This window comes from Corvus hawaiiensis, chromosome 13 (assembly GCF_020740725.1).
Source record: "Corvus hawaiiensis isolate bCorHaw1 chromosome 13, bCorHaw1.pri.cur, whole genome shotgun sequence".
NCBI classification, from domain to species: domain Eukaryota; kingdom Metazoa; phylum Chordata; class Aves; order Passeriformes; family Corvidae; genus Corvus; species Corvus hawaiiensis.
In genome coordinates, this window is record NC_063225.1 from 5,642,549 (window position 1) to 5,670,284 (window position 27,736).

The window sequence follows — 27,736 nt, forward strand, 5'->3', positions numbered from 1 at the left end:
TCCACTGCCATGGAGAAGATGCTTTTCCCACTCAGCTGGTCTCTGGTTCCTGGGGACCTTGCTCCAAGCTCTAGTGGTAAAGGATAATCCATGGCCTGCAAGGATTCTGCTGGTGTTTTCAGCAAGGAATTGACTCGTGGTGTCAAACCTTAGTGTTGTGCAGGGCTCTCAGGTGGGAGGGGGTGGCTCAGCATGTGAAGTGGGCCCACTGGAGCATATAGCAATTGCCCAACATGCTGCTCTTCTTGCCACACGGGAAAGAATTCTGTTCTACCCTCCAGCCCTCTTCACAGCAATTGATGGTTGCTGTTCACACCCCCCTTGCTGGTTAGCTTCATGTCAGAGCTGGGAGTGCAGAGCGGGCAGGAGAAGCCTCCCTGGAGGCTACACTGGTGGCAGGGCCAGTCACAAAGCTCAGCTCTGCTCCTGCTGCCCTTGTCTCTGGCCACCTCCTGCCCCAGGTGAGGGTGTTGATGGGGAAAATTGCGGCTTTTTGCTGCTTATAACCCTCTCATCCCTTAGCCAGTGTGAGAGTGTCTCAATTAGCATTTAACCTGTTTATCCCTGGGTGAATTGCAAGTCCCTGCCCTTGACTCCCAGATGGGTCTCACTCATCCATTAGTGCCAAGCATTGCTTTAAGCTCAGGGTATTCCCTGTGCAACTTGGAGTAACCTCCAGTGCTGCCAGATCCTAGGAACTGGTGTCAACTGGGAGCCACAGGGAGTTTTGGCTGGTACTGCTATGCTCCACCCATACTGATGAGACTATTTCCATAGCAACTACAGGATGTTTCAAAGGGGAGTTAGGGGAAAGATGTGAAAAGTCAAAACCAACCCAGCTTAAAACCATCATGGGCAGAATCTGTTGGTCAGCGTTTGGGGGTGGCTTCAGGACATCTTGTACTGCCTCTCACTCAGAGGTTCTCTGGATCTGTGTGTTTGTGTGGGACCTCATGGCCAGGCAGCCCTGATGTCCTCACCACCCAAAATGGAAATGGGAGCTGGTGCTTGCATGGCACAGCTGGGGAAGGTCGGGATGCCCTCATGGGGCAGCAGTGCCAGGGCTTTGGGACTGGGAAGGGGCAGGAGTGTGCAGGGATGGCTGTGTGAAGGCAGCACATGCTGCTGCTCTCAGGGGAGCCATGGAGGATGTTGCAGGTGCTGATGCACAGTCATTTCCCAAGCTGGTGGCATTGCTGTGCTCACTGTCAGCACCAGTGTCAGTGGTGCTGGGGGCTGTGCCAGCTCAGGTGGGAGTCAGGAATGTCTTACACCTGTTCCTGCTCTCCTGTAGGGTCCAGAGTCCTGGGGAAGGGAGCTGCAGCTTCTGGACTTGGAGCATCCCAGTGCTGCTTTGTCTCTAGGCTCGGCCCTCCCATCTGTCCTCATCCTGCTTCCTTCACTTCTGTCTTCTGCCCTCACTGAGAGCCAGCAAAACATCTGGAAGGGCTGTACATGATGATTTTTGGGGTAAAAAGCTTTGGTAATGTCATGACAGGTGCAAGCCTGGCATGGGGACACTGTGCATCCTGTCCCAGGGGCTGAATCCAAGCCTTGGCGTTGCAGTAGGAGAGATCAGAGTGTGGCCTGACCCAGTGCTGTTGGAGATATCTGTGGCTTGAGTTTGGGGGCTTTGGGCAGGTCTGGCTGCCTGGTGAGCTTGAAGGTGTCTGAGGGGCTGGTGGGCCCCCAAGGAGCTTGGTGCGGAGAGGCTGCGAGGGAGGTCAGTGTGGGGTGATATCAAAGTGTAGGTTGGTGACACCTGGCCCCAGCACTCCAGCTGCAAAGGAGGGAGCACAAAGGCAGCCCTTCTCCATCCCACTGCAATCCCCACAGCGGGAGGAGGAGCTGGCTGCGGGAGGGCTGTCCCTGCCAGCTGCTGTCCCTGCTAAGCCCAGCCTGGCACACAGTGTGGGTTCTGGGGCCCAGCTGCTGCTGGCTGTGAGCGAGCCAGCCCCGCTCCCCGGAGGGCTGCCTGCTCTGGGGGCAGACAATGTCCGTATTCTTTGTGCAGAGTGAGTTTTTCTTCACTGATAAGCCTCTGGGCTCGGGTAGTTTGCTTTGAGGATGGGCTGGTGCTGGGACTCTCTGGGGCCTCCAGCTGCCCAGGAGCAGAAACAAAGTTTGAGTGATTCTTTGCAAAAACAAACGAAAAATAATAAACCAACATGTGCCTGGAGGGACTTTATCTGATGATCTGCTTTCTGGCTTCAAAATTGTTCCATGACCCTAAATGGCACCAAAAAGACATGTGTCCTGTTAAATACATCTTCAGAGCAAATGGCAAAAGGGCAAGCGATGTCAGGAGGTGCATCGTAACTTCCTTGCTCCCTGCCTCTCCTCAATTACTGCTGAGCAGGACCTTTGGATTCCTCAAGTGCCCCTGTGAGATTTTATACCTGTTAGTTTAATGCCAGCCTCCTGGAAATCCTTCAGCAACAGGAGGCTCATATTCAGGAGCACAAAGCTATCGGGCTCATCATGTTTTTGCTCATCTTGTGGATGTCATTACGTGTCACCGCTGTGGCCTTAAACCTCTGTGCAAAGCCCCAAGCCCCAGTGCTGAACAACATCTTCAAATGGCGCAAGGAGACCCTGCTAGCTGAGGGTGGGGATGTCAGCGCTGGGTTAATGTTTGCCACGTGTTGGCCACGCTGCAGTAGCTCAGGTTGTGTCCTCCTGCCTTGCTCCTGGTGTAAAACAAATCTGATCTGATTAGCAGCCAGTGCAGCTCAACAGCAGCGTGTTTGGACAGTGTGAGCTCAAGGGTTTCAGCCCACCTTTGGCCCTGGTGAAGGAGGTGCCCATGGTGAGGTCTTGGTTGATGGGGGCTGGTCTTGGTGTCCTGATAAACTGGAAGTCAAGGTGCCAGGCAAGCAGAGGCTTCTCCATAGCTCAGCTATGCCTTTATGCAGAGGAATGGCAGATTGAGCTGAGGAGATAGAAACCGTCCCAGGATTTGCTGTTTGTGCAGCTGGATCAGCTCTAACGCCACAGCCTGGTTAGCAGCGTCTCTGGCTGTCAGAGTGTCTTCTATAACATTTTTGCAAGGTGCTTTTTACACGTTTATAAGAACAAAGTAGAGTGCTGGGAGAGGAGCTTTTAAAGTGTCTGTTGCCTCCTTGCTCTCCTTTCTTCCCCTCCCTGCCTCTTTCTGCCTGTGTCATGTTTATAGGCATGCTGGTTTGCTTTTCCTTTTCAGAGCCAGATGACTTCCCACAAAATACCTGTTATCCTGGGAAGCCTTGAGCTCTGAGTCACCATTCTTAATGAGTATATCCCCCTGCTCCTGAGTGATGCTTCTGTTCTTACACCTCTGCAATAAGAGCCAAGTCAGTGTGTGTGTGTGTGTGTGTGTCCCTCGTAGGAAAAGCTTTGTGGAGGGAAGGGAAGAGATTGTTTTCATGGCTTTTCCTGGAGAAAAGGGGCCCAAGCCCTTCTCCTGGGTGATGGAGGAGCCCCTCCATTGCTGCTGAGGAGGGTGGGCAGAGCTGGCTGTGATTTATTTGAAGTGCAGATACAGATCTCGGGGGGTCATGGCAGTTGGCTGAAAAATAAACTGAGAATTTATGGAGAATCTATCTGGTTCTTTGGCTTTGTAGGGAGCAGCCAGAACCTGGGCAGGCATATCTGTGATGCTGTGGAGGTAACAAGGGCCTTGGAAAATCTCCTTGTAGGTTGGAGTTGCTCTGCCCATGGCTGTCCTGAGGACAGAGGCTGGGAGCCTGGCCTGTGGCCAGCCCAGCTGGGCATTGCTGCATGCCTGCTTGAGCTTCATAAACATCTGAGGAGCCAAAATGCTGGAGGATCAAAGTTCAGGCTCCCTGGGAGATGTTTGAGGAAGAAAAACAAACCAGCAGCCTCACAAGAGCAGCATCCAAGTCCAAAAAGATTGTCTCTCCCTCGTCTTTCTTGGCCAGTGGCTTTCCCTGTGTTTGGGGAAATGGGGTGAGCTGTACTACGGGGGTGGTAGAGCTGTGGGGGAGCAGAGGAGGTAAAATTAGGGTGAGGGAGTGTGGGAAGGCACTGGATTTGGCTGCTGGATAGCCATAACTGTGCAGAGGCTGGGGCACCCTTTGGCAGCCACGGTTTGAGCTCCAAGCTCTGGTTTCTGTGCTGCTTTCAGGATCTGGCCATGGGAGCAGTGGAAAGGATCTGCCCAAAAATGTGCACCTGAACCAAAACAGGGTTAGAGATAAAGCCCATGTGGATGTAAAACTCCTGAAATGAGACTCACATGGTGGCTGTGGTTTTTGGGAAGCGTGCTTGTGGATTTGCATGGGTGGGTGGCAGCAGGTCCGGATTAAGGACTGCAGCCCCCTCCAGCCATGGCACTTGCACAGCCCCATTCCTGGCTCTTGTGTCTGCTTTTTCTGGACTCTTGCTCCTGCCTCCTCATTCCCAGTGCCATCTTTCACAGTAACAGCCAGTTTGTGGGAGATTTTATTTTCTCCTTTTCCTCCTCCATCCGTTTTCCTGTCTTCAAGCACAGCATGAAGCACATTGAGTGCATGTGGCTGGCAGAGCTCCCTTTTGGGTACTAGCTGAGCTACTGTGGTCTACCAGAATATCGTCTTGACCATCTCCAAAGCTCTGTGTCTTTTTGGGGGGGTGTCCTTTCCACCACATGCTCTTTGGCACTGCTTTTTATCAAGAGTTACTCCTGCTAAGAAGAATTCTAGTGATCCCACACCTTTAGTACCTCCCATTTTCTTGCTAATGTGTGTAGGCACTGTCCTTTCCAGGAGAGGAGCAGCTCCCTTTGGAGTAGAGATTGGCAGCTTTTTTTGCCTATAATTATATATATAAATATAGATATATAACTATTTAAAAAAAAAAATACTATAATTTGGTTTATGAAAAGCCCCAGACCTGTTTGGAGATGGGAGTGTGACGGAATCTGACTTCCAGTTTGAAGTTTCAAGGAGAGTTTAATAAAGCAGAATGTGATTACTGAAGCCGATTTTGACCAGGGTGCTGCTTCCTCTCTAAAACGCCATTTGATCTTTAAAGACCACAAAATGTTGCACACTGCTGGCTCTCCCTGCATATGCAACCCTATAGATGAAGCATCCTTTCCTTTGGCATGCCACGTACTTGGAGAACTGCTGAGAAACAGGCGCTCTTTTGCTTTACGTGGGTGCAGGAACCCAAAGGGTGCTGTTTCGCCCTGAGGTTTGTGCGGTGTAAAACTCCCAGGGGAATGGTTTTTTTTCCTGTCCTTGAGTTGCCCTCCCATCCTATAGCCAGCTGCATGGCTATTTTGGAGATGTGGTATGATTAGACATGCACAGGTTGACGTTAGCAGTCCTGAGCCAGGGGTCTCTGCTCTGCGTACCCCAGATCCATGTCCAACAGTGGGAAGCACCTATCTGGGCACAGGAAGCTGGCTTTGTAGGCTCTCCTGCCAGAGACTAATGAAAGAAATGGCCTTTTGGGGAAATATAATTGGTTTTGTCACTCAGAGGAAAAGGGGAGTGAGCTTTGGCTGATGCTGCAGGTGGGGAGTGAACTCTCACTTTTACTGATGATTCACCCAAGGTGTCTGTGTTTATGTATTTATATCCATGTCTGCAGGACAAAACTGCTCATCCTATTTCATGCTTTCTCACTCTGGATCGTGTTTGGGACTGTGCAGGGGTCAGATAGTCGTGGGGAATAAATAAGAGAGTTAGGGAGAGAGCCTGTAGGAGCTGAGAAGTGCCAAGGTGGCAAGCAGGGAGCTGGTGCTGAACCACGAGCCCAGCCCTTACAGAGAGGGTTTTTTTGGGCACTGTCCCCTCAACCCTGCTCCCTGCAGGAGGTGCTGCAGCCTTTGGGAGTTTCCTCCTGAGGCTTTTGCGCTGCTCCTTGTCTCTGATAAATGAGGTTTCTTCAGTACTGGAATGATTTTGGACACCTCAGTCCTTGCTTGGGACCCCAGGGCTGCTCCCTCCCAGGAGTAGCTGAGTAATAGTGATGGAATATTAGGGCAGGTATTTGTTGTGGTGGCAGCTGTACTGCTGCCCACAGCACTTCTTCAGCTCTGCTATCCTACTTTACACCTATTTCTTCCTTTCTGAAAGTATGTGCCTGGGAATAATTCCCCACAGTGAAAAACTTTGGATGCAGTGTGTGATAACAGGAACATACTGCTTCGTGTGTGCTGCGGCCATCTGTCCATGCTGCGACCAGGCAGCCTGCTGTCCTCTAGTAACACTGACACACTGTCCCTGAAAGGAATGCGCTCTGCTTCATAAGTCATCATCCAGAGCTGGTGGGGGATGCAGAGGCTTGAGGAGATCACAGAATGAAACCGGAGCACAAACATGGAGCACAGTGCACCCTGAGAAGATTTCCTGTCCCGGGGACAAAAGCAAAGGATGAGGTTCTGGTGGTGCTGTCACTGCTGCCTGTTTCTGATATCCAACTCCCGTGTGTCCTTATGGGTGCCATGCAGGATGGAATAAGTGCAGAGCCTGGGGAAAGAAACCAAACATGTTCAGCATAGCTTAAAGCTGTTTCTCGGGGCATCTTCCATGGGAGGGTATCTATAGGACAATCTTGTTAGACAGTGCAGCTGTAGCAGCTCTTCTGCACCCTGTGGATGCTACTGGCCAGCCAGGGGCCAGGCAGATGCTGTTGGGGTGAACACAAAACTTATCTGGGCTCATCTGAAAAGTGTTCTGTGAGGGAGTCCTTCCTAATTCCTTGTGTCCTGTGACTTGCTTGTGTCTAGCAGTTGGGTTTCTCCAGAAGGCTGTTGAGATGCCACTGTGCAGCGGCTTGTGGGGAGCTGTACTGTTCCCACACCTTCCTCAGCTGGGGATTGGGAACTTTCTCCTTTGCTCAGGAAGGGTCTCCTTCCTGGAAGGGTCTGCTTTGGATGGCTGGGTGGGATGTGGCCGGGCCCATGGGATGGGGGCTGAGTGCATCCTGTCACACTCCCTGCAGCACCCACGTACCCCGACACAACCTTGGCAGGAGGAGCAGAGCGGCGCAGAGGGAGCTGTGTCGCAGTGGTGTTTTATGATCGTTACCTTGACGAATCACAATTACACTGTGGGGTTATGCTCATAATTGTTTCTACAAAGCTGGATTTGCTTTCTCTACCCTCCTTTTCCCTCAAATTATCCTTAATGATCCACTGCTGGGTGATTTTTCTATGCTTTTTGGGAAGGGGAAGACTGTGCTTTAAACGGGAAAAATGTTGTCCTTGTAAGTCTTTATTCAGCTGCACTTGCCTTTAAGTTTCTGTTACCAATTCACTTTTATAAATTTCATATTGAGAGAATCAAGTCCTTTGTGCCTTTAGTCATTAAATTACATGATGAGTGCCTTATAATACTGTGAAAGGTACTTGATTCCTTTATGGCTTCCTCAGCCTCAGGTACGGTGTGACGGATGGATAGAAGGAGCTGGCAGTAGGCACAAGGGCTGCGCTTATCCCTGGGTTTGTATGGGTCCTGCACCAACTTTCAGGGCTTCCCATCAACATCTGCAGCACCTCTGCTTGGAGGAGGCAGGATTTACTGGCCAAGGGTTCAGAGATGTCTTTCCTTTATTCCTGCTGCAATCAAATTCACATTTGCATGGTCTGGAGCTAGCGTGCCAGGAGGTTTGTTTATAATGCTAAACATATCAGGTAATTGAAAGCTAATGTGTCTGTCTGGACTGTGAGGTTTAATATGCCTGGGTGACGAATCAATTTTCCTGTTGCACTACAAGAGAGAGGAGGTAAATGCTCTGCTTGCCTTCCCTGTGTGTGTGTGTATATATATATATATATAACACAACTGTGGGTATGTTGGGGTGCTGCCTAATTGCTGGCACGCAGCTCACTCACTGCCCAGCATCCAGACACGAGTGGTGGCACTTGCACAGCAGGGATGTGTCATCTGCTTGGGCACTGATTGGAGCTGATGGCATCCTTGGGAAAAGACTCTTCCCTCCGATTTGGGATGGACACAGATTTGGGGAGCACGTGTACACACGCTGTGTAATGCTTGGTGCTTGTTGGGTGCCTTTTTTAGCTATTGACCACAATGCTTGAAAAGCTGAGAGAGATTAGACAAATGTTATCCTTGTTGTGTGAGGAGGGTGAAGGAAGGCCAGACACATTAAGCAGCCTCAAGTTAATCGCTTGGTAAATTGTCATGAGGCTGTTTCTTCACCTCTGCCTTGTGCATGTGGGATGAAATGAGCCTGGCTGTGTTTGAATCCCAGTGGATATTCCAGTCTCCCTTGCTGCATTGGCCCTGGGCTGCAAGGGGAGCATGTGAAGCTGTGCAGTCTCAAGAAGACGACACCAGCCTATCATCTTTTTGTCAGACACAGTCATTCCTTCTGGGAATGAAAAGAATCACTGTTCCCACAGGTTTGTTGGCTACCAGCCCCCTTCCAGCAAGCAGGGCAAGGTCCTGGCACTTCTCAAGACTTGCTGATACCTAAGTCCTGTGAGCTGGTGACCTTATGGTCAGCAAGGTCACTGACCTCTGTGTGATGCAGGGGCAAAGATAGCCGGCTGCCTTGCTGGCTCCACACGGGACCTATGAGCGGGATGTGATGCTGGTGAGCTGCTGGGCTGACAAACAGGGGTTCATGGGTTTGCTCTTAACTGGGACGCAGCACAGAGCTGGGGATTGACCACTGGTCTGACTGCAGTGGCCTACAAGGCTTTCAACAAGTTGTAAAGGCAGGTCTGTGGGTACATGGAGACCAAGATGTGACGCAGGGTTGGGCTCCTAAGGTTGGCTTTTGTCAGGCTAAGCCTATGCTGTCCTTTGGAAAGGCAGCTGATTTCCCCAGCAAAGGGATGACTTTGTGATGAGAGGTTAATATGATGCTGCATTACATCACAAGTGGCTTGTTTTTCTGGAGAAGACACTGTATGGCCCAGGTGTGCTAGGTGAAGTGGTGGTGGGAGGTGTTGAACGATGAGAACTGCTGAGGCTCCTCAGAGGCGATGTTGGCTCATGCTTTTGTTGAGGATGCTGGCACAAGGGGAAGGAGTGTGCTCACGGGCTTTGCTGCTGGAGCTCAAAGTGAGTTGAGGGTGGCCAACAGGAAGAGCTGCAGAACAAACCCAAGAGATGCTCTGCAATGCCAAGTGGGGTGACTATAAATGTGGGTGTAACAAGGCTTTTGCTGCTGGCTAGGAAATTGCGTCTTTTGGAAATGACCTGGTGGATAGAAATGCTTGGTGCAATGCTTAATAATGGGGTAAGCACAAGTCTCCAGGCTGATGGGGCTGTGATAAAGGCCAGTGTGATCTCAGGCTGCAGCTCATGGTTTTGTCAGTGTAGCTGGGGAGCTGCTCATGCAGTTACACAAGTGAGATCTCCTGGAGTCTGCTCTGTTTCTGGTCACTCTTACTCAAGGAAGAAGGACTTAAATAGGCTGATAAAGAAATAGAGAGCCATTTTCTGTGTGTCTATCACAGTGGTTCTTGCACTGATCACCAAGTGTGAGCATTAGTTGTGCTGGGTCTGAAATCAGAAGTGAAATAACCTTTCTGCCAGGACTCTGCCTTAGCAATATATCTGCATCACTTCTGGGACGTGAGTTAGTGTCTCTTCAGGGCACTTGAGACAATTTGCCTTGCACTTCATGGGTACAGATGCGCTGCCTTAGAAGAGCTGGCATCATGTGGCTTGTAAATGATAGCTGGGTGGGCCTGGCTCCTGCTTGTGAAGGAGGGAGGAAGAAGTGCCAGGAAAGAAAAAGAGCTGCTTAAGCAAAGACAATTTTGACACAAGAGAAAATGGATGTAAAATGCAAGTGTGTATGTTTGGGTAAGGGATGAGAGGTGCAGTGTTTCAGTCTGAGTTGGGAGGACCCCAAGGTGGAATTGGCTTGGTCTGCAGAAGACATGGTATAATTCAGCTCTGCAGTGCAAGCAGGGACACTTGGACCAGCAGGACCCTTCTAACATACAAGAAGTACGAGAAGGAAGTGAGTATTCAAACAAACATGCCCTGCCCTCCTTCCTCCACCCAAATAATCAGTGAGCAACATTATCTGTGTAGGTGATGCACCTCATATGGTCTCGATTAGAAGTTGGACGTGAGTCTAGGTGGATCTGCCCATGGTGAGCTCCTCAGGTTTTGTGAAGCATGGTAACGCTCTTGAAACTTTTGGGTCTTGCAGAAAAGCAGTTTGCCTTAGTAATAACTGAGGAATGCCACAAGAATATGTACTTAGAGGTGTGCAGAGAGGAATAAACTGTAGTCCACTGACTGTAATTCATACCTCAATGCCTGTCTGAGGAGACCAGGGCAGGGCTGGGAGCTGTCACAGCTGTATTTGGTGTGAACCAGGCACCGGTGTTCCTGCCAGGTTAATGAACCGAGGCAGAGGAGGAGGGAAGGTCTCAGTCTTCGGCAGCAAGTGGGAGGATATAAGATTTCTAGGGCAAGCAAAACCCTGGAAGGAAAAGAGGGGGAGCTAGTTGAGATACTGAAGGACATGAGAGGGACTTAAGTTTCAGGGGTGGAGTTTCTCTGCTTGGTTGGTTTGCTTTCCTGTGCAACCACTGCCAATTTTGCAATCACAGCTTGACTCCTCGAGCTTTCAGAATAAGATGCGTTTCTGTTTTGTTTTTTTAAGTGGGTTCAGGCGAACTCAGCCGGTGCAAAGTTACACTATTCTTTCTAAAGCAATACGGAACAAAAGAAAATATTTTTCCTGGTGTATCTTTGAGGTGCCTGTAAACCAAGACTGATTTGTCACTTCTAGGAGCAAGGGTGCAACTCATGCTATGTTGAAAAATCAGAGAGTTAAGGGGAAAAGCCATTTCTGCAGATCCCTGAGAAGGGAGGTATTTGTATAGCTTAAAGGACTCAAAGACCTTGCTGACCTGTGCAGCTAATTGCTATTTCTCTGCATTGCACTCTACATAAAGCAGCTGCTAGGTTGGGGGTTTATCCTATACATGCACACACATGTATAGTTCCACTGCTGTTTTTCTTGTCTCTCTCTTTATGGGTGTGGTATGACTATGTTAAGAAATGTACCAAAGCATATCTGGCTCAGGAAGTTCTTGGGCTTTGTTTGGGAGGCTGGAATACAGGCTGTGGAGCTGTATTTACAGTCTAGTGTTATATCACTGTGGGAGGGGGGCTTGGTCATGGGGAGGCCCCAAGATCCCCCTACACCAGTGCTGAGTCATAGGAATTTCATGCCTGGGCACATCACTGGGAATAAGTTCAGGTCTTTTTCTGTCTCTTCTAGAATGCTGCCCACATGGCTTTGAGTGTCAGGTCAAAAATAACCTTGACTTTTTTTAGCAAACTCAATCAATAAAACAAGAGCCAATCTGGCCGCCACCTCCTTCCCAGCTGTGGTTGCTCCATAACTCCTGGCTCGGGACTGTTCTGTCCCTCCCTGAAGGTCGTTGCTCGGATGCTGGAGCTTCAGCATGCCCTGGTGGCAAACCCACATCATCCCATTCCTCCTTCCCGTGTTCTTTCTTTCTCTTGGAGGACCTTCACTTTGCTTTGTAGGAATTGCAGATGGGAAATGTTTTTGACCTGTGTTTCTGGCCTTGCTTGGTCCTGCAATTTTGTTGCCCAGGGCCTGAGCTGGCAGCCCTGCCTTGATTCCAAAGGGTTTCACTGAGCTCTTGGATCTCCTGACTGGCTCCTCCCAGCCTGTGTTTTGTTCTGGAAATGTTCACAGGAGCTGTAGACATTGGCAGGGAGCACAAGTGGCTGCAAAGATGTCCTGTTTCTCATTGTGTCTGGGACACAGGCGATCTGAGCTGATGAGCAGGGCATTGGGGATGAACTGTGATTTACCCTGTCATGCAGCAGCACTTGGGAGCTTGTGCTGGGTCCTTAGAATAACCCCTCTGGGCATGCAGACAAATTCTGGGACATGTGGAAAGCAGAGGTGACTCTTGCGGGTCTCTGCTTTACTTGGATCTGCATGGTGAGAGCTAAGAAATATGAGGGGATTCAATCCAGGCTTTGTGTTTTACTTTTTCTGAGTTGGATGTTTTTTTGGGGTGTGGCTCAAGCAGGTCCATGTGCTTCTGTCACGCTAATTCATCTGTTCTTGTGCAAGCACAAGGCAAAGCAAATGCTGGAGGGAGAACTTGTGGCTGCTCTGGAAGTGGTCTAAGATCCCTCTTCTGCTTGCTCACCCTCTGGACCACCATGTGGGGTCCTGCAACCTTCTTGCCTAGAATCACAGGATAGTTCTCAGTGTTTTCTCATCATTCCAACCCTTCATTGCTTGGAGATGTTTCCCTTCTCCAGTGTCAAGTCCAAAGCCAACTATTGCATCAAGGCAGATGTGAGCTTGCGTGCATGTGTTCAGAGACTTCAAAGTTGGGCTTCTTTCACATATTGTCCGAGGGGACCTGCCAGATGTTTTACCCCCTCTGAGTTGACTTTTAAAGAAGACTACTTCCACACGCTTCTCAGCAAAGACCCTCTTGAAAAAGTTTGTGCTTTCTGGTGGGAGGTTGTCCGAGTTTAATCTCGGAGAAAGCCAGAACTGGCCAAAGATTGCCTGGAAGATGAACTCCTTTCACACCACGCAGCATTGCAGCCTCTTAGCAGAGTCCTGTGGCCACCACCAGGTAGCCACACTGCTGCCAGCATCACTGCTGTGCTGCCGATAACAGGGGACCCTGTTCTCTGGGGCTGTGGATCTGTCACCTTCCCCCGCCTCTAATATTTACTGAAAACGATCCTGCGGTGACAGATCTATTTCTGTTTTTGCTCTCTATAACATACCTGCCAGACTGCCCCAGGCGACTGAGGAATTTGTAATAAAGGCAACGTTTCCAAACTAAGCTTGGCGCTCTCCTGCCAGCAGCGCTTCCAGCCAGCGAAGACTAGGGCCCTGTTTATACACCCCAGTTAGAGGCTGCACAAATATATGACTTTTTTCATTTAGGCCCTAAGTTTTTGTTGAGAGGTTTTATTTGCTTTCCCTCTTTTTGCATGACTCATTTCAATCGTGTCTTCGTTCACTGATGTGTGCAGTCAGGGGCAATGACTTGGGCCAGGATATTCAATGGTTTGGTTGCACGTTCTGCACTTGAAACTGTGGGTAAACCCATGTTATTTGACTTTTCCAAAATGCTGGGAAAACAGAATGGGGCTGGGTGGTAGGGTGTGACATCCTCCCTCTGTGTGCTGTCCCTGGCATGGGCTCAGCAGCCATCTGGTTGTGCTACAGCTGAGCCTTTCCTTCTTCTCCACAGACACATAGAGAACTGGAAGAACTTGCAGACGCTGAACGCTGTTGACATGGAGCTGTACACGGGACTCCAGAGGCTGTGAGTATGTCCTGTGCATTGGGGAGGGGAATGGGCCTGGGCATCCCTTTCCTTCCAGCAGAGCCATGGCTTCCTTCCCTCTGCAGCCTCCATGATGCCAGTTTAAGCTGCTGGATCTACCGTGTTTTGTTATGAGACTCCACAAAATGGAGATGAAATGCTTTTTGGTCTTGGCTGGGTCTGCGAGAAGGATTGCTAGCTCCGGACAGCTCTGTCAGCACACATCAGCCCTGAACTCTCTTCTCCCCTGCTGTTCTGGTTCTGGCCTTAAGCGTTGCTCTGACTCATTCCAGCCGCACAACGTAAAATTCCAGCTGTCTCCACCAATCCTTCATTGCTGGGCTGTTGGTCCCCATTTAGTGCAGTTACCATCACGGTGGTGCAGCGCAATAAGGGAATTGCATCTCCCTGCACAGCTCTCCGAGCGTGGGGAGAGGTCAGTTTTGTGCCTCCTAGAGGGGGAGCTGAGGTCCATGAGATTGAAGCAACTTTCCATATGCCTGGGAAGCCTGGCCAAGCAAGGATGCCACCCAGTCTCTTAATTCCCCCTCCTACATCCTCTGGATCTGTGAGCCCCCTGGATGCTGTGTGTGTGAGATGCAGAGTGTTGCTCAGGGCTAATCAGAGACTCTAATAATGTGTTTCACTGGGAGCTCTACATTAAGTACAGCTCCCATGTGGGCTGGAGGAAGTGTATGGGGCTGAGCACTCAGTAACCAAATTCCAGCAAGCTGTACCTCTAACACACAAAACCCCTTCTAAGCAGGCTGGCTGCTGTTCTCTCCTCACCTCACAAAGCAGCAGGGACAGCAGACATTCACAGAATCACAGAACATGCTGAGCTGGAAGGGACCTACAAAGATGATCGAGTTCAACTCCTGGCCCTGCACAGGACCACCCCCAATAGTCACACCACGTGCTTGAGAATATTGATAAATCCTGATCATAGTACTGATAGAGCTTTTCCAAAGCAGGCTGTGAAAAGGATCCTTCTCCCTTCAAGAACCATAATTCCCTATGGAAAGTACCCTTCCTTATTAGAGCTGCAAGCAGCAGGGCTTCCTCTTGTGGATGAAGATGGGAGATGACTTTGCTGGGGGTTAGGTTTGCTGTGCAGTGCTACTTGTGTAGATGGAGGGAGAGGAGAGGAGCAGGAGATAGCCTGTGCCACCCCAGCAAGCCTTGGTGGATGTGGGAGCAGAGCCTCGCCCAGCAGCCGCTCTGCGCGGAGCCTGTGCTGTGTTACCACATCAGATGAAGATGAAAAGCCCGATTCCCTCTTTGCTTGTAGCTCGTGGAGGCTGCCCGGGGACAGATTTGCCTCCTGGGAATCGCGGGCTCCCAGCACACCTCGTGTGCTGAGCAGGGCTTTGGAGCAGTTGTCTGCCTTGACTGCATTGCTGCCCTTCTGCGTCTCTCTGCAGGACAATCAAGAACTCAGGACTACGAAACATCCAGCCACGAGCCTTTGCCAAGAACCCTCACCTGCACTACATGTAAGTGCCAGCGGCTGCTGTCCCCCGTTCCCTCTGCTCCCTATGGAAATGTGATTCCTTAGGCGGATCCCAAAAGTGCCTGCGGGGGGACAGCAAGGAGAGGGAAGGGGAATGCTGATGGGGAAAGGGAGGCAGAGGTGGGAAAGGGCAGGAGACGGAAAAGCAAACGCACGGGGAAGCGGAATGGGCTGCAGTGCAGGACGGGGAGAGCTCCTGCTGGGAAGCTGAGGGGTTTGGGTTCCTAAGAACTGCCCTGGCTTTGATGGCCGCTCTAACAAGCGCTGCATCATTAGCAGCCTGGTGGCTGCCGCACATTTCCCTTTCTGCGGAGCTTGGGGCGGCCGCCCGCCCGCCCCAGCACACAGCCAGAGCCTGCCCCGCTCATTAGTTTTTAACCAAAGGCTGCTTTTCTGACACAAATCCTGGGGCGTGGTGCTGCCAGCTCTGCTCCTAATTGACTTCTTAAACTGGTGTCTGCAGCGGGCCTGGGGTAGGGATGTTTTGTGCCTGAGAGGTTGGAGCCCTGTTATCCTGGGACATTGCACGAGTGTCCAGCTGCTGGGGCGTTGTTAGCTGGGGAGTGGTGTCACGGGGAATTTCCACATCCTTGGGGCCAAGGGCACTGTTTTCTTTTTTAGATGTGTATTTACTTTTCCCAAGGTGATAAAACAAAGCCTGAATTTCAGGGCACTGTGCAAGGCGCTCCGTGGGCTTGAAATGTTTTGTCCAAGAGACTGTGTCCAAGATCAAACCCCTCTCTACTCCCCTGTAGGTATAAAAGGTGAAAATGGGTTGGTGAGAGGCTCCGGCCTCAGGCACGAGCTGATGGGCTGAATGGGAGACTGTTTATCCCTGCTTTTTGGAAAGCGGTGCTAGTGGATTCTTCCGTGGAAAAGTGCATCCATTTGAGTGTGTGGGTGCGTTGGGCCATCGATACAGACTTGTTCCTGGGGCAAGGAGACGGATGCGACCTGCAGAGCAGGATAGATTTGTCTTTTGATGTCTGCTCAGAGATGATGTGAACTGAAAAACCCCAAAAGCTTCCTTTTTGGAAAATCATTTACAGTTGCTAAGTGACAGTAAAGTACTTGCTAAATAGAAGATCTGCAGTACCAAGGGGCATGAATAGTTGAGGGCATTGTGAACATGCACTGAGCCTTTTTGAGCTTAAAGAATTGCATATTTTCATAATAAACCTTCGTTAATGCTGACCACTGGGATATTCCTGATTTCTGCTCTTTGTTATTTTGATTTGTAGCATTTGTTTTGTGTTTTGTGTAGTTGTTTATTCCTGGGAAGCGGAATCGTTCTCTCTGTACTGTTCTCGATTGATTTTTTTTTTTTTTTTTTTTTTTGGAGGGTTGTTTGTCAATTGTGCAGTTGCTGTTTATGTATCTAGCAGATAAAATGAATAACATTTGATTCCTGATGAAATTAGTTTGGATGTCGTAGGAGTTCAGAAGGCCATGTCAGCTTGCTTTGAGGCTGAATGTGCCATTAATGTGTACACAGGCAATTGTTGCTGCTTTTCCCCAAAGTGTTTGTTTTTGTCTTTTGGAATTACTTTTGTGAGTGGAAAAAACCCCACATCCATCTCCTGTCAAGAGTTAGGATTGGTACGTGGTGATGAAATATGTGTTTGTTTACTGCTTGGGCCATATAAGATTGATCACGTTCTTCACATCTTTCTTTCCTTGCCTTTTGGAGCTCGAGGCGAGTAAGTATATTATTTGGTTGGTGTTTGCCAGTGAGTTTTGATGCTGTTCCTGGGACTTGGCAGTGTGGATGTTTGCAAGGTGGATGTTCCCCGTGGGGGATGCTGGACAGCCGAGGATGGAGACCTGGTGCTTGCAGGGCTGGTGACTCCCTGCTGCTTCCCAAAGGCTCTCAGACCATGGTGCCACTGCTCCCTGGCAGCCAGAGTGGCTCCTGAGGCCCTACACAGCCTGGCAGGAGCCTGGTGCCACCCGGGATCCCCTCCGTGGCCTCAGCATTCTGCCAGCACATCAAGGCACCTCCTTGGCTGCTCTGCAGCTGCTGCCTCCCTGGGAGCTCAGCTCGAAGGCCTGACATTTCCTGCAGCCTCTGCACGTAGGAGCCAGGGATAAAAGGATTAATGGAAATGTCACTCTGCTGTAAGTCTTGGGCTGCTGTAGCCAGGTACAGTAGTGGGTGGGAGTGAAGGATACTGTCCCAATCCCCTCGTGGTGCAGCTGCATGCAGGGCTGGGACCACGGGATGGAGCTTAAGGCTTGTTGAGTTACTGCTATGCATTTTTGCTGCTGCTCTGGTTTCCCTTCTCCTTTGATGGCTGTTTGGATGGCTGCTGGTGAAGCTGAGTCAATAAGATGAAAAGTGTGCCTAATACACTGCCAGGGAGGGCTGGCACAGGGTGGTGGGGACCCTGGGCTGGACCTTTGTCGGGTGTTACAAGCTGGGTCTGAGCATTTTTTTTTTTTTTTTTTCACTTGAAGCTCGTGTACAAGTTCTGAGGTCTCAAAAACTTATTTCCACCTCACACACACCTCCCTTCCCATCCTGGGTTAAATTGACACTTCCTGCTGAACTGAGAATTTTCCCAGTGCCTTTCATCAAGGTTTCCTCCTTTCAAATGGGCCAGATAGCTCTGCCTTCTCCAAGTAACATCTATTTCTGGCCCTTCCTCTGTGCACGCATCTGTCTTCAGACCCCAGCTGTGCAATCACAAGCAGATCACTTATCCCAGCTCTAATTGCAAGAGCTCAGGTTTGTGAGGGTTTGGATGAAGCTTGGCTTGGTTTTTTCCCCCCTTCCCCATCACACAGTCAGGGAGGAAAGGTGGGAAACCCATGAAGGGGATTTTCAGCATTCAGCTGCTCAAGTGGTAGACCTCAGAGGGCTCCAAAGTGCTGCCTGGCAGGGTCGTGCCTGCCCTTATTAGGTTTGAAATTAGCTGTATTAAGTGCAAGGGGCTTGAGGCCAACCTAATGAGTGGAGGAGTGGTGGGTGACTGTGAGCCAGAGGCGCGAATCTAGAAATAGCTTTGGTGTCCTCTTCCTTCTCCTTGAATGAGGACAACTAGGGCCCTGTGGCTTGTCTGATCATTGGTGATGTGGAGTCTATCACTGCTACAGAGACAATCCAAAATGTAACAGTGGATTTTGCAACATGGATCCACCTCCTCTGCTGGTGGCTGGGGTGAGACAGTTGAGTCCTTCTAAAACGAACACTGGCTGGGTGCTAACTAGGAGTGGATGTGTGTCTGATCTAAACTGGACATCTTCCAGTGTCATTTTGTGCCCTTACTTGAGATCATCTCACTGTGAGAAGTTGCATTGGTGGGTTCCTGGGCCAATTTCTGTGCATCTTTGGCAGCCCTTTGGCTATTACAGGGATGGCTCTGGACAATCTCATGCACTGGATGTGAGGACCAACAGGTCCAGGCTGTGGCAGATGGAGCCCTTGTAGCCAAGGCTTCTGGATGTTGGTGTTAACAGGTGATGCAGCTGAAAGAGGAAATGTTTGTGTTGCCAGAACCTCAGTCTGTGGCTTGAGGCTGCATGAGAAAACCCTAGGGTGGTATGGTTCCTAAATTTGAGACGTACAAACCATCTGAATACATGTTTACTATGTTGCTGTGTTTAGCACAGCTTACTGGGGAAAGAGCCTGGCATGCTCTCTCTCTCTCTCTGTCCTCCTAATGACACTGGGAGTCTTTGGCCAATTTATCTGAACTTGATAGAGGGTTACAAGTCAGGAGGTTATCAACTTCCTATGCATATCATGAAACCAGGCAGAGTAAAGAGAAGTTGTAGTGTCTTGTGGGGAAGAATTCAGCGTTAACATGTTCCTCGTTAGTCACTGGGAAGTCCACAGGGGAATTCAGCTTCACAGTGCCCCAGGAACTGGTGTATAGAGGGAGGACAGGTCCTTCCCTGGCTGTGGGACAGTAGAGCTGTGCCTGCAGCCAGACAAGTTGCTATTTGCAGTGCCTGAGTCACCCTTTATTGGGAGCAGGTACTTAAGAGGCTATGATTCCCTCTAAATGTTTTCCTGGCCCACTGTGTACCCAACCAGCCAGTCAGGAGGCACTGCCTTGTATTTGCAGAGGGTAATTGTACACACCTTATTTATTGTGTAGTAAAGAAAACAAATTAAGGCTGTGTAATTACAGAGACAGGCATGCTTTTAAATAAGGCTTAAGTAGTCAGATTTCTATTTAGAAAATTAATAATTGCCATTTCTGTCTGCATCAGAGACTCAAACTGTCTTCTGGAGGTTTATACATGCTCCAAATTAGTTTGTGGGCCAGCCCAGACACAGCTTCTATCAAAGAGCGCACTCTCAGTGCTGCCTGCCAGAGCGAGGACAGGGTTGAAGATCAAACTTTCCCTTCCAGCCTTCACCCAAAGGTCTTAAAGATGGAGACCCTGGGCTGGTTTGTGCTGAGTGGAATTGTTCTTTGAGTATGGTGTGGTCAGGCACTTTTATCTGTGTGATCACGTTCTTCTTCCCTACAATGAGGTTTGAGGAATAACTGAAATGTGCTGGCAGGAATGCTGCAGGGGCCTGCTTTGCCTGTTGACTTGTTTTCCTGGGCAAATCTGAGCTGTGATTAATCTGGAGCTTCCCAGAATGTCCTCTGTAGGTTGTGATGTTTTCTGATGGGGTCGGCTTCAGTGTCCTGGTTTGGTTCCAGGCAGTGGTGTGGTGTCAAATGAACTGGTGACTTGGTATTGAATGTAGTTTGTAGCTTTGACATGAGGATTCCCAGAGATATGTTATGGGTTTAGGCCTTGATAGGAAAGATACAGGGCTGTGTCCCCTGAAAATTGCAGATGCTGAGGGAGTACGAAGTTGGTGAGTTGCCCTCTGCCTTCTTCAGTGCTGTGTCAGGACAGGACTCGTAGCACTTGTAGAAACTGGGGCCTCTGTGCTTTCAGAGGGCTGCAGACAACCCTCTTCCGAGGCTGGCAAGCTTCACTTCCCCTGCTCTGTGAGTCTGGGAGCTTGACTGAGGGCTCCAACTAAATAAAGAAATAAACAAAGTATCAGATTCTGAATTATTCCAAGTGGAACACTGTTTCCTCTCGGTCATGCCTTGAGGGTCACTTTCCCCTGCTCTGTGGTTAATAATCTATTGTCTTGCTCTGAAAGAGCTGTTCTTAGATATGAATCAGGATTTAACTCTCTATTTTGCTCAGTTCCATAACCAGCTCCAGGCCCTGTGCCTGCCTGCAACCCTCCCCTTGATTCTCGATCTCCTGCTACCCTTCCTCCTCCTTCTCCATGGTTTCTTCCTGCTTTGTCCTTTCACCACTGCACTGCTGTGATACCCATCCTGACAGACTCCTAACCCAAACCTGTTGTTTGTTAATTGCTCTTGATTTCTCATCCATGCTCCTGAGTCAATGCAGCCTCACGAGGCCGTGCGCATCAGCTGGGCTCAGCGCACGGCAGCGTGTGAGCTTGTAGTTCCCTGGGAAGGTGGAGTAAAATGCGTTTGCCTAAACCACCTCTTTGATAGTTTCATGTGTTTTGTTTTGCATTTCCTAAATAGGAGGCAAATTTCTCCATGAATATAGGCAAAATAAGAAAAGCATGAGAAAGCTTTAAACAGCCTTTAAGTTCTATTAGGTGAATATCCCTTTACTATCCCTAAGCAGGCAGCAACTTGGGTACTCTTTGGTTCCCATTTGTACTCCAAGGATGTTCCTGCTCCAGCCCCTTCCAAGATCAAATCGCTGTGATTTACTCAGGGAGCCATTTCCCCCCATATGTCTCTAGTCCTAGAAAATTCTGGCCATGCCTGTAGCACAGCCACTAGAATAAACAGCTGTAACATCTCTGCTTCCATAAACTTTCCTGTTCTGCTCCCCATCTGCTTTGTCCCCTGGATGCCAGTGTAGTGCAGGTCCTTGCTGATATGCTAATCGGCAGCAGGGCTTTGATGGCGTGTTTATTCCCGGTTTACTGCCGCAGGTGACTGATAAGCAGTTAACTGCAGCTACTCCTTTTGCTGCAGTGGCAGAGGTGGGTCCTGCGTTTTACCAGCCATTGTGCACAAGGCCAGAGGAGAGACCAGTTCCCTGCAGGACCGTGGCTTTCCTTCAGGCTGGGTTGAAATCATTTGACTTGCATTCATAGGGCTGGGTAACCAACTGCTGGCTGCAGGCTGCCTTGCTTGGCTGTGGGGAAGATTTATTGTTCTGTGATAGAAGGGGGAGTGGTGAGTTTGTGACTGATGTACTCTAGTGGGACCTGAGAGAGCGTTTCCAACTCAAGCGCTTCATGCTTTGTGCCAAGATTTGTCCTGCTTCAGTTCCCTGTCTTAAAATCTGGAATAACATTTGTTTTCTCTGCTTTTATTTGATCTATTTGAGGCATAACACCTTGTATGATTTCTAATGAAACCTGGCCTTGAGTTGTGGGATGCTGTTGCAATGTGAGATGAGTTACACTCTGTCACAAATAAGTTTTGCCTACTTGGATTCTTATGTAATGTCTAGTAGCACTCTGGTACCTGGGCTCTTGGGATTTTACTGTGGTTTTGTCTCTCCTTCTTTCCTTTGAAATGTTGAGATGATCTTTCCAGTTACATTGTGAGAGTTATTTCCCTTTCTGAAATTTGATCATCTTTTGACTGACATGTGAAATGGGCAACTGTGGTTTTTGTAAAGCTCCCATTTTTTTCCCATCCACTCTTTAAAAAAGTCTTCAGACTGTTTAAATTGAAGCTCTTCCTACAATGATGCGTGGTTTGTTGGTTTTTGTATTTTTTTTTTGGTTGGATTTGATTTTTTTCTTATTTTATTTTTAAATTTTTTTAAGGTTTTTTTTTTTTTTTTTTTTTTTTTCCAAGATGGGAGTAAAATGTGAACTTCAGACAAGTCGGTGGGCTTGGGGGTGTCAGCCTCTGACCTAGTCTTTTCTGTGCAGCAATGGCCTGGTGGATGTCTTGTGGTGAGCTTCCCCTCAAAGAGAGGCACAACATTCCTCTTGGATGTGATGCTGAAAATGAGATGTAGTTGTACCTTGGTTAAACCTCACAGCATCTCTGAGACCACCAGTAGCACAGAATGAGCTGATTTCTGGAGATTTGGGTGTGTCAAGGAATGGATCTTGTTTCTAGGCTTCTGAGATCACTGCAGCATGGAAGTGCTCCAGAAACAGCTTCTGACTGTCCCTCTTGCTTCCTTCCCAAACCCTGTGGTGCAAAGCATTTCTTACCTGTCCGTGCCAGTGTGAGAGGGGCTGCAGAGGGAAGAGGAACCCTCCTTGGCAGGGGGGTACCTGAGGACTTGGAAACCTGCTTGAAAAATGCTGGGGGAATGAACAGTCATGACAGGATGAGTGGAAGTTAAGTGACCACAGAATTTATCTCTCCGGGGATTTTTCTTTCCACGGTCCTAGTTTACTAACAGTGTGATGGCAGGGCTGGTTTTTCCCTTTTTGATGTATTGGCAACAAGCACCAGGGCAGAAATATAGAAACATTGAGAACATATGCTATTTGAGCACTAAGATATGACACGGCATGAATGATGGGACATTAATTCATGATGGTGTGTGACAAGGCAGGAATTTAAATGTCATAAGTTAGGCAGTCGTGAGTTTTATTGGAATTATAAAATTTTATTAGAATGCTGGTCAAAGGGTGGAGTTTCCCACCAACCCCTCCCCTTACTTGTATCTGGGAGGGGATAAGCTGTTAATTACGTCGGATGCAAGAGACTGCGGGGTGTTTATAGGGCTGCCAGTGACAGCCAGGGGTGTGTCTCCCCGGGGAGCTGGGGGTGACCATGACTTTAGCCTTGCTAGTGCTTGAGGATTGACCATGTTTCATGCCTGCTGTCCTCCGGCATGCCTGAAGTCACGCTTGGGCACTCCCGGGACTGCTTCCCGGGGAGCTCCGCCGGTGTCCGGCGGGGTGAGGCCGTGCCCGGTGCCCCGCGAGGCCGCGCTTCAGCACCACGGACAGGGCCGGCGGCTGCTCCTGCCCGCCCCGTCCCGCCCGGCCCCGGCCCCCGGCCCCGGCCCCGGCCCCCGGCCCCGGCTCCCTGGAGCCGCCCGGCCCCCGGCCCCGGCTCCCTGGAGCCGCCCGGCCCCCGGCCCCGGCTCCCTGGAGCCGCCCGGCCCCCGGCCCCGGCTCCCTGGAGCCGCCCGGCCCCCGGCCCCGGCTCCCTGGAGCCGCCCGGCCCCCGGCCCCGGCTCCCTGGAGCCGCCCGGCCCCCGGCCCCGGCTCCCTGCCTGCGCTGAAGCCTCCCGGCTTCCCTGCCCTCCCAGCCCAGCCTGCAGTTTGCCCCCTGCCTCTTCTGCCTTCTCTTGGAATAAGCTCCTTCACCTTCCAGCCCCAGCCTGGCTCTCAGGGAGCAGCGCCTGAACACTCCCGGCTGCGGCTGCAAGCTGGCTCAAGCCGTGGGGTGTGAGCCTGCCTCTGGGGTGCCCAGGCTGGTTTCACTGCCAGCAGTGCCTTTATTCTTCCATCTGTGGTGTAGCCAGCCTGCCTGTGTGACAGCCGCAATACCTGCAATATCCCTGGGAGTGTTCAAGGCCAGGCTGGATGGGGCTCTGAGCAACCCGACCTAGTGAAAAGTGTCCTGCCCATGGCAGGGGGCTTGGAAAAATATGATCTCTATAATATGATCTCTCTTCCAACCTAAACCGCTCTAAGATTCTGTGGATACTAACTTTCTGAACTGCAGTGATTCCTGGCACTGACTGTGCTCTGCAGCGTGAATGGATTTGTTTTGCAAACCACTACCCGGCTCCTGTCTGGGGCTTTCTCACATGAGTAGTTCTCTAGGACATCTGCCATCCAACCTCGCTGCAACCACAATCCATGGGCTTTGGCTAAATGTTTGCTGTATCCAGTTGTGCATGTTGATAATTGTGGGTAATTTGCTGTCTCAGAATAATGAAGGAATGCCTGCTGCACTCTGAAGCACTCGGTGCTTTGTGGTGATTAGTCTTTCCATTTGAAAATATTCCTCACAGTGACCAGCAAAACATACTTTTTTTAAAAGTACATAATGTATTGCGAAGAATGGGTAAAACGTAACTTTTGTGTGCAGACATTCCTGTTTGTTTTGACAGGGTTCACTGTCAAAGGCAAAGCATCTTTCTTTCTGCTTTTGGGGTGGTTATAAGCGTGGAGTGTAGCAAGCAGGCTTCACTGGGCTCTGGCTGGATTAAGACACCACCAGTTCCCTGTCCCCCTCAGCCAAGGTGCCTTGGGCTGTCAGGGGGCACATCATGCCATGGCTCAGGTGTGGCTGCAGGCAGGCCTCCTCTCCGAGCATGACTCCTCCCTGTGCGCTCAGGTGCTGCAGACAGGTTTTTGGGCAGAGGCGCTTCTATGCCCATGCTCAGGTGTGCCCCAGGCACCTGCTGTCTGCCTGCTCCCCGTGCCCACCCCCCAGACACCAGGGGGAGGCAGCAGCCTGGCACGAGGCAGCTCCTGCTTGGTGCTGTCTGTGTGTTTTTCTTGTCATTTGATGAGGCGTAGCTGGAGCAAGTCAGCCTCACCTCCTGCTGTGGCCAGGAGGCTCCACACAGCATGTGAGGTGGCAGCTGCCATCTCTGCTGGCTGATGGCATGGTCCTTTTGGTTCCCCACGTGGGCACCTCCCCGTGCCGGCCCACTGCCCCTGCCTGTCCCCAGCTCTGCTCCCCCGTGGTGCCCAGCTGCTGCTGCCAGGCTCCCAGTGCTGGGGGTGCAGGTAGCTCTGTTCCCTGCCGAGGTGGGGCGAGTGCTGCAGGCTAATGGCAGGCTTTCTTTTCATTAGCTGCTGTAAACACAGGGTTTTGGCAGCAGCCTGCTTTTCTGAGCCCAGGAAGACCATTTTTCCTTTTATCTATAATTTAGTGAAGTGTCAAGCCACAGAAGTTTTAATGATAATAAAGCAGCAGAGGAAATTTATTTATTCACTGCAAAGGTGGGTTTCATTCCAGGGTTGGTTTTTCACACTTCCCTCAAGAAATGTTGGCTGCTCATGTGACCTCACTCCCAATGTGTTCAGGCTACCTTCCCTGAGAAGCTCAGCACTACACTTCGTGCTTTGCTGAATGGCTTTCCAGCCCCTGTCCCATGCATGACATTGGGGCCAAGCAAACTGGGAAAGGAGAAGCAAGGGAAACATAGTGAGGTGAGAGCATTCATGTGCTTGGTGAGGTGTAATGGAGGGGAGCATTCATGCATTTCCCATCTTCCTCCTGTTGCTGTGCATCTCTTACATCTGCTTCCCAGACCAGCCTCTGTGATGGATTTGACTGCTGAGGAAAAGCAGGGAAGGGTTTTTTTGGGATTACACATAGCGCTTGCCTTCTGTCAGCCTATGAAGATGCCAGTGCTGAGTGGAGATAAAAAGTGGATTGGTGTCATGTGCAGGGACGAGGGCTTCTTCCTGAGGTTCAGGAAGGCAGAGTGGAACTCTGGGATGAGGATGTGGGAAGGACAGGGACCAGGCTGGAGAGAGGAGGTTCCAACAAGGGATTGGAGCAAGGTGTCTTTAGGGAAGAAATGGAGAGTGGAGGGGGGATGGGGTGTAGAAGAGGTGACAGGGAAAATGGATCTAGAGAGGAGAGGGAGGATGGACTGAGGTAGGGAGAAGCACATGTATGTGGGAGATCTGCAGGTGGAAGCAAGTGTAAGGGAGAACGGGGTTTGCTAGGAAATACTTGGGAACCACGCCTCTGAATTAACCAGAACCTTCCTCACCCCTTTCGATGTGGCAATATTAGAATCTTTGGAGGCAATATTAGAATCTTCCTAATTATTTTTCTTGGACGAGTTTTGCTATCCTGATGATATTAATTATTCTTAAAGGTCAACAGCACTCACTTGAATCCCCTTCTGTTCTATCATGTAATCAGTTAATTAATTGGAAACCATTTAGCAGAGTCTGCCGAGAGCTCAGCCTGCCGTATGCCCTGTTGTTTTGCTATTGCTGGAGATATATATATATATATGCTCTCATATTTATACCCCTTCCTTTCTTCAGAGGCTCTGCAGAGCTCTTGGTACCCTCCCAGTCCATCCCAGACTCTGGCACCCCTCCCTGAGTCAGGAAAGCTGGGGCTCAGGCCCAGCTGTTAGCTTTTTTTTTTTTTTTTTTTTTTTTTTTTTTTTTTTTTTTTTTTTTACTAACCCCTTCGGGGTTATTCAAGGCTCATTGATTTCTGGGCATCCAAGTAGGTGGGGAGATATGAAGTTATTTTTTTTTAATATAAATTTGGTGTAGGAGCCCTCTAACAGCTGAGCTCACAGTCCCTGTTCAGGAGGAAGAGGCAAGACCAGAACATTTCCCAGCATGTCTGCGCTTGATGTGTTGACATAGAGGCTCTCACATGGACCTTGTCCAGCTCTCCCCCTGTCTGCCTGGGCATTTGGAGTGACCTCCCAGCTGGGGTGGTACCTCCTGATGAGCACCTGTCTCTATTGCTTCACTGTATTTGAGGGGGAGGTGGTGGGAAACGTGGGATCCTGGGAGCCTGGTGCTCATAGAGTCATTAAGGTTGGAAAAAACCTCTAATACCATCAAAGTCTAATTATAGTGCACTCAGAGGAGCTGGGAAATGCCCCATGGGCATGGCTCTCCTTCCCATGCCATCTCCTCAAGCTGTGCCTTGCCACAGCTCTGAGCTCTTCTCTCACACAGGGAGATCGGGTTGGCTCTGGGCTCACTGGAAACCCGTGAGCAGGAGGCATTCCCCAGTCGTTCTCTGTTCCCAGCTTGAAGAACAATGCAGTTTGAAGCAAAAACAGGGTTGGATAAACCCAGCCCCTCACTGGAGCTGGCAGCTGGCAACCCTTGTCCTCAGCCAGCACACATCTCCAGTATTATTTCTGCATGCCAAAGCAGGAGCAGAGCCCAGTATAGAGTAGTATTTCAGTCTAATGGATCTAGAGTTACTGCAGTTTAGGACAGAAGAGATGGGTTGGGGGCAGTGCAGCCCTGAGGACCTCTTGGCTGCAGGAGGGCAGCCATGGGGAAAGGCTCTTGCCCGTTGCAAGGTGATTTTTCTTTTCCTTGAGCAGAAGACTGACCTATTGTGTGGATGCTGCTGGACTCTGCCCTGCAGGGAAACTGGCAGGCAAAGGGAAAGCAACTGCAGGGCTGACCCAGCTTTTAACCTTTACTCAAGTCCTCTGAGAGCCCAGATGTCTTTGGAGAAGAGCGATGGAGACTGCACACAACAAGGGTGAGATGAGTATAGTGCAGAGGGCCAGATCCCTGCATCTGATCTGCCTCGAAGCACAGGGGACAGCGTGACCCACATCTGGTGACGCCTTCCCATCTGTACCATGAGCTGAACCGCAACTGTGAGCAACAATAAACTCTGAGGGGTGATTTGTCTCTGAACAAAGCGTTGTGCAGCTGGGAGATGCCTCAGAGATGACTTGGAGGGTGTGGAAGTGTCATGGGGTAGGAGATGGCCTTTAAGATAAAGGCTGGGCTGGGTTGAAGGCAGCAGCAGGACGTGGCTGCTGCACTGCAGAGGCAGTGGGAGGAGAGGCGTGGGTCAGATGTGCTGCTGGCACTGGCTCTGGGAGCCCTGTGACAGAGGTGTGGTGCCTTATTGCCTTCCCACTTGCTCTGCAGCTTTTGCTTTTTAATGCTGTTGTTTAAAGAACAGTGCAGAAGACCAGCCCCTTCCACCTCCCTCAGCCCTGTTTCAGAGTGAATTTGAAAATCAGGGTCCTGCAACTGAGAAATGCGGAGGGATTGGTGGTTCCTTCCTCCAGTATCACACCTCCAGGACCAGTGGTGTGCATGTGGAGTGGCAGGGTCTCTTCTTGTGTGTCACCCATGATGGTTCCTCTCTCCTCTCTGATGTAGGATGCTCTGAGTTTGGGAAATTATTGCAGATTTTGAGCCCTAGAACAAGAAATAACTTGTGGGGAATGAGATGATTATATCAGGGCACATGCTATGTGACTTGTCCCTTAAGTGGTACAGGACAGAACCTGTGGATGGGAGAAAGGATTTA

The 27,736-nt window shown here is 50.2% G+C and overlaps 1 protein-coding gene across 4 annotated transcripts in view; it reads left to right on the forward strand.

The window, feature by feature from the left end:
• Positions 1-27,736, forward strand: part of NTRK3 (neurotrophic receptor tyrosine kinase 3) — a 219,031-nt gene that overhangs the window by 19,988 nt on the left and 171,307 nt on the right. For 3 of the 4 annotated variants that reach the window (XM_048317172.1, XM_048317173.1, XM_048317176.1), the window contains exons 2-3: positions 13,196-13,270; positions 14,695-14,766. In XM_048317172.1, the coding sequence (XP_048173129.1) occupies positions 13,196-13,270; positions 14,695-14,766 (147 nt within the window). Of the gene's footprint in view, positions 1-5,343; positions 5,350-13,195; positions 13,271-14,694; positions 14,767-27,736 lie in introns of all 4 variants that reach the window. The other variant, XM_048317174.1, reaches the window with a different exon arrangement.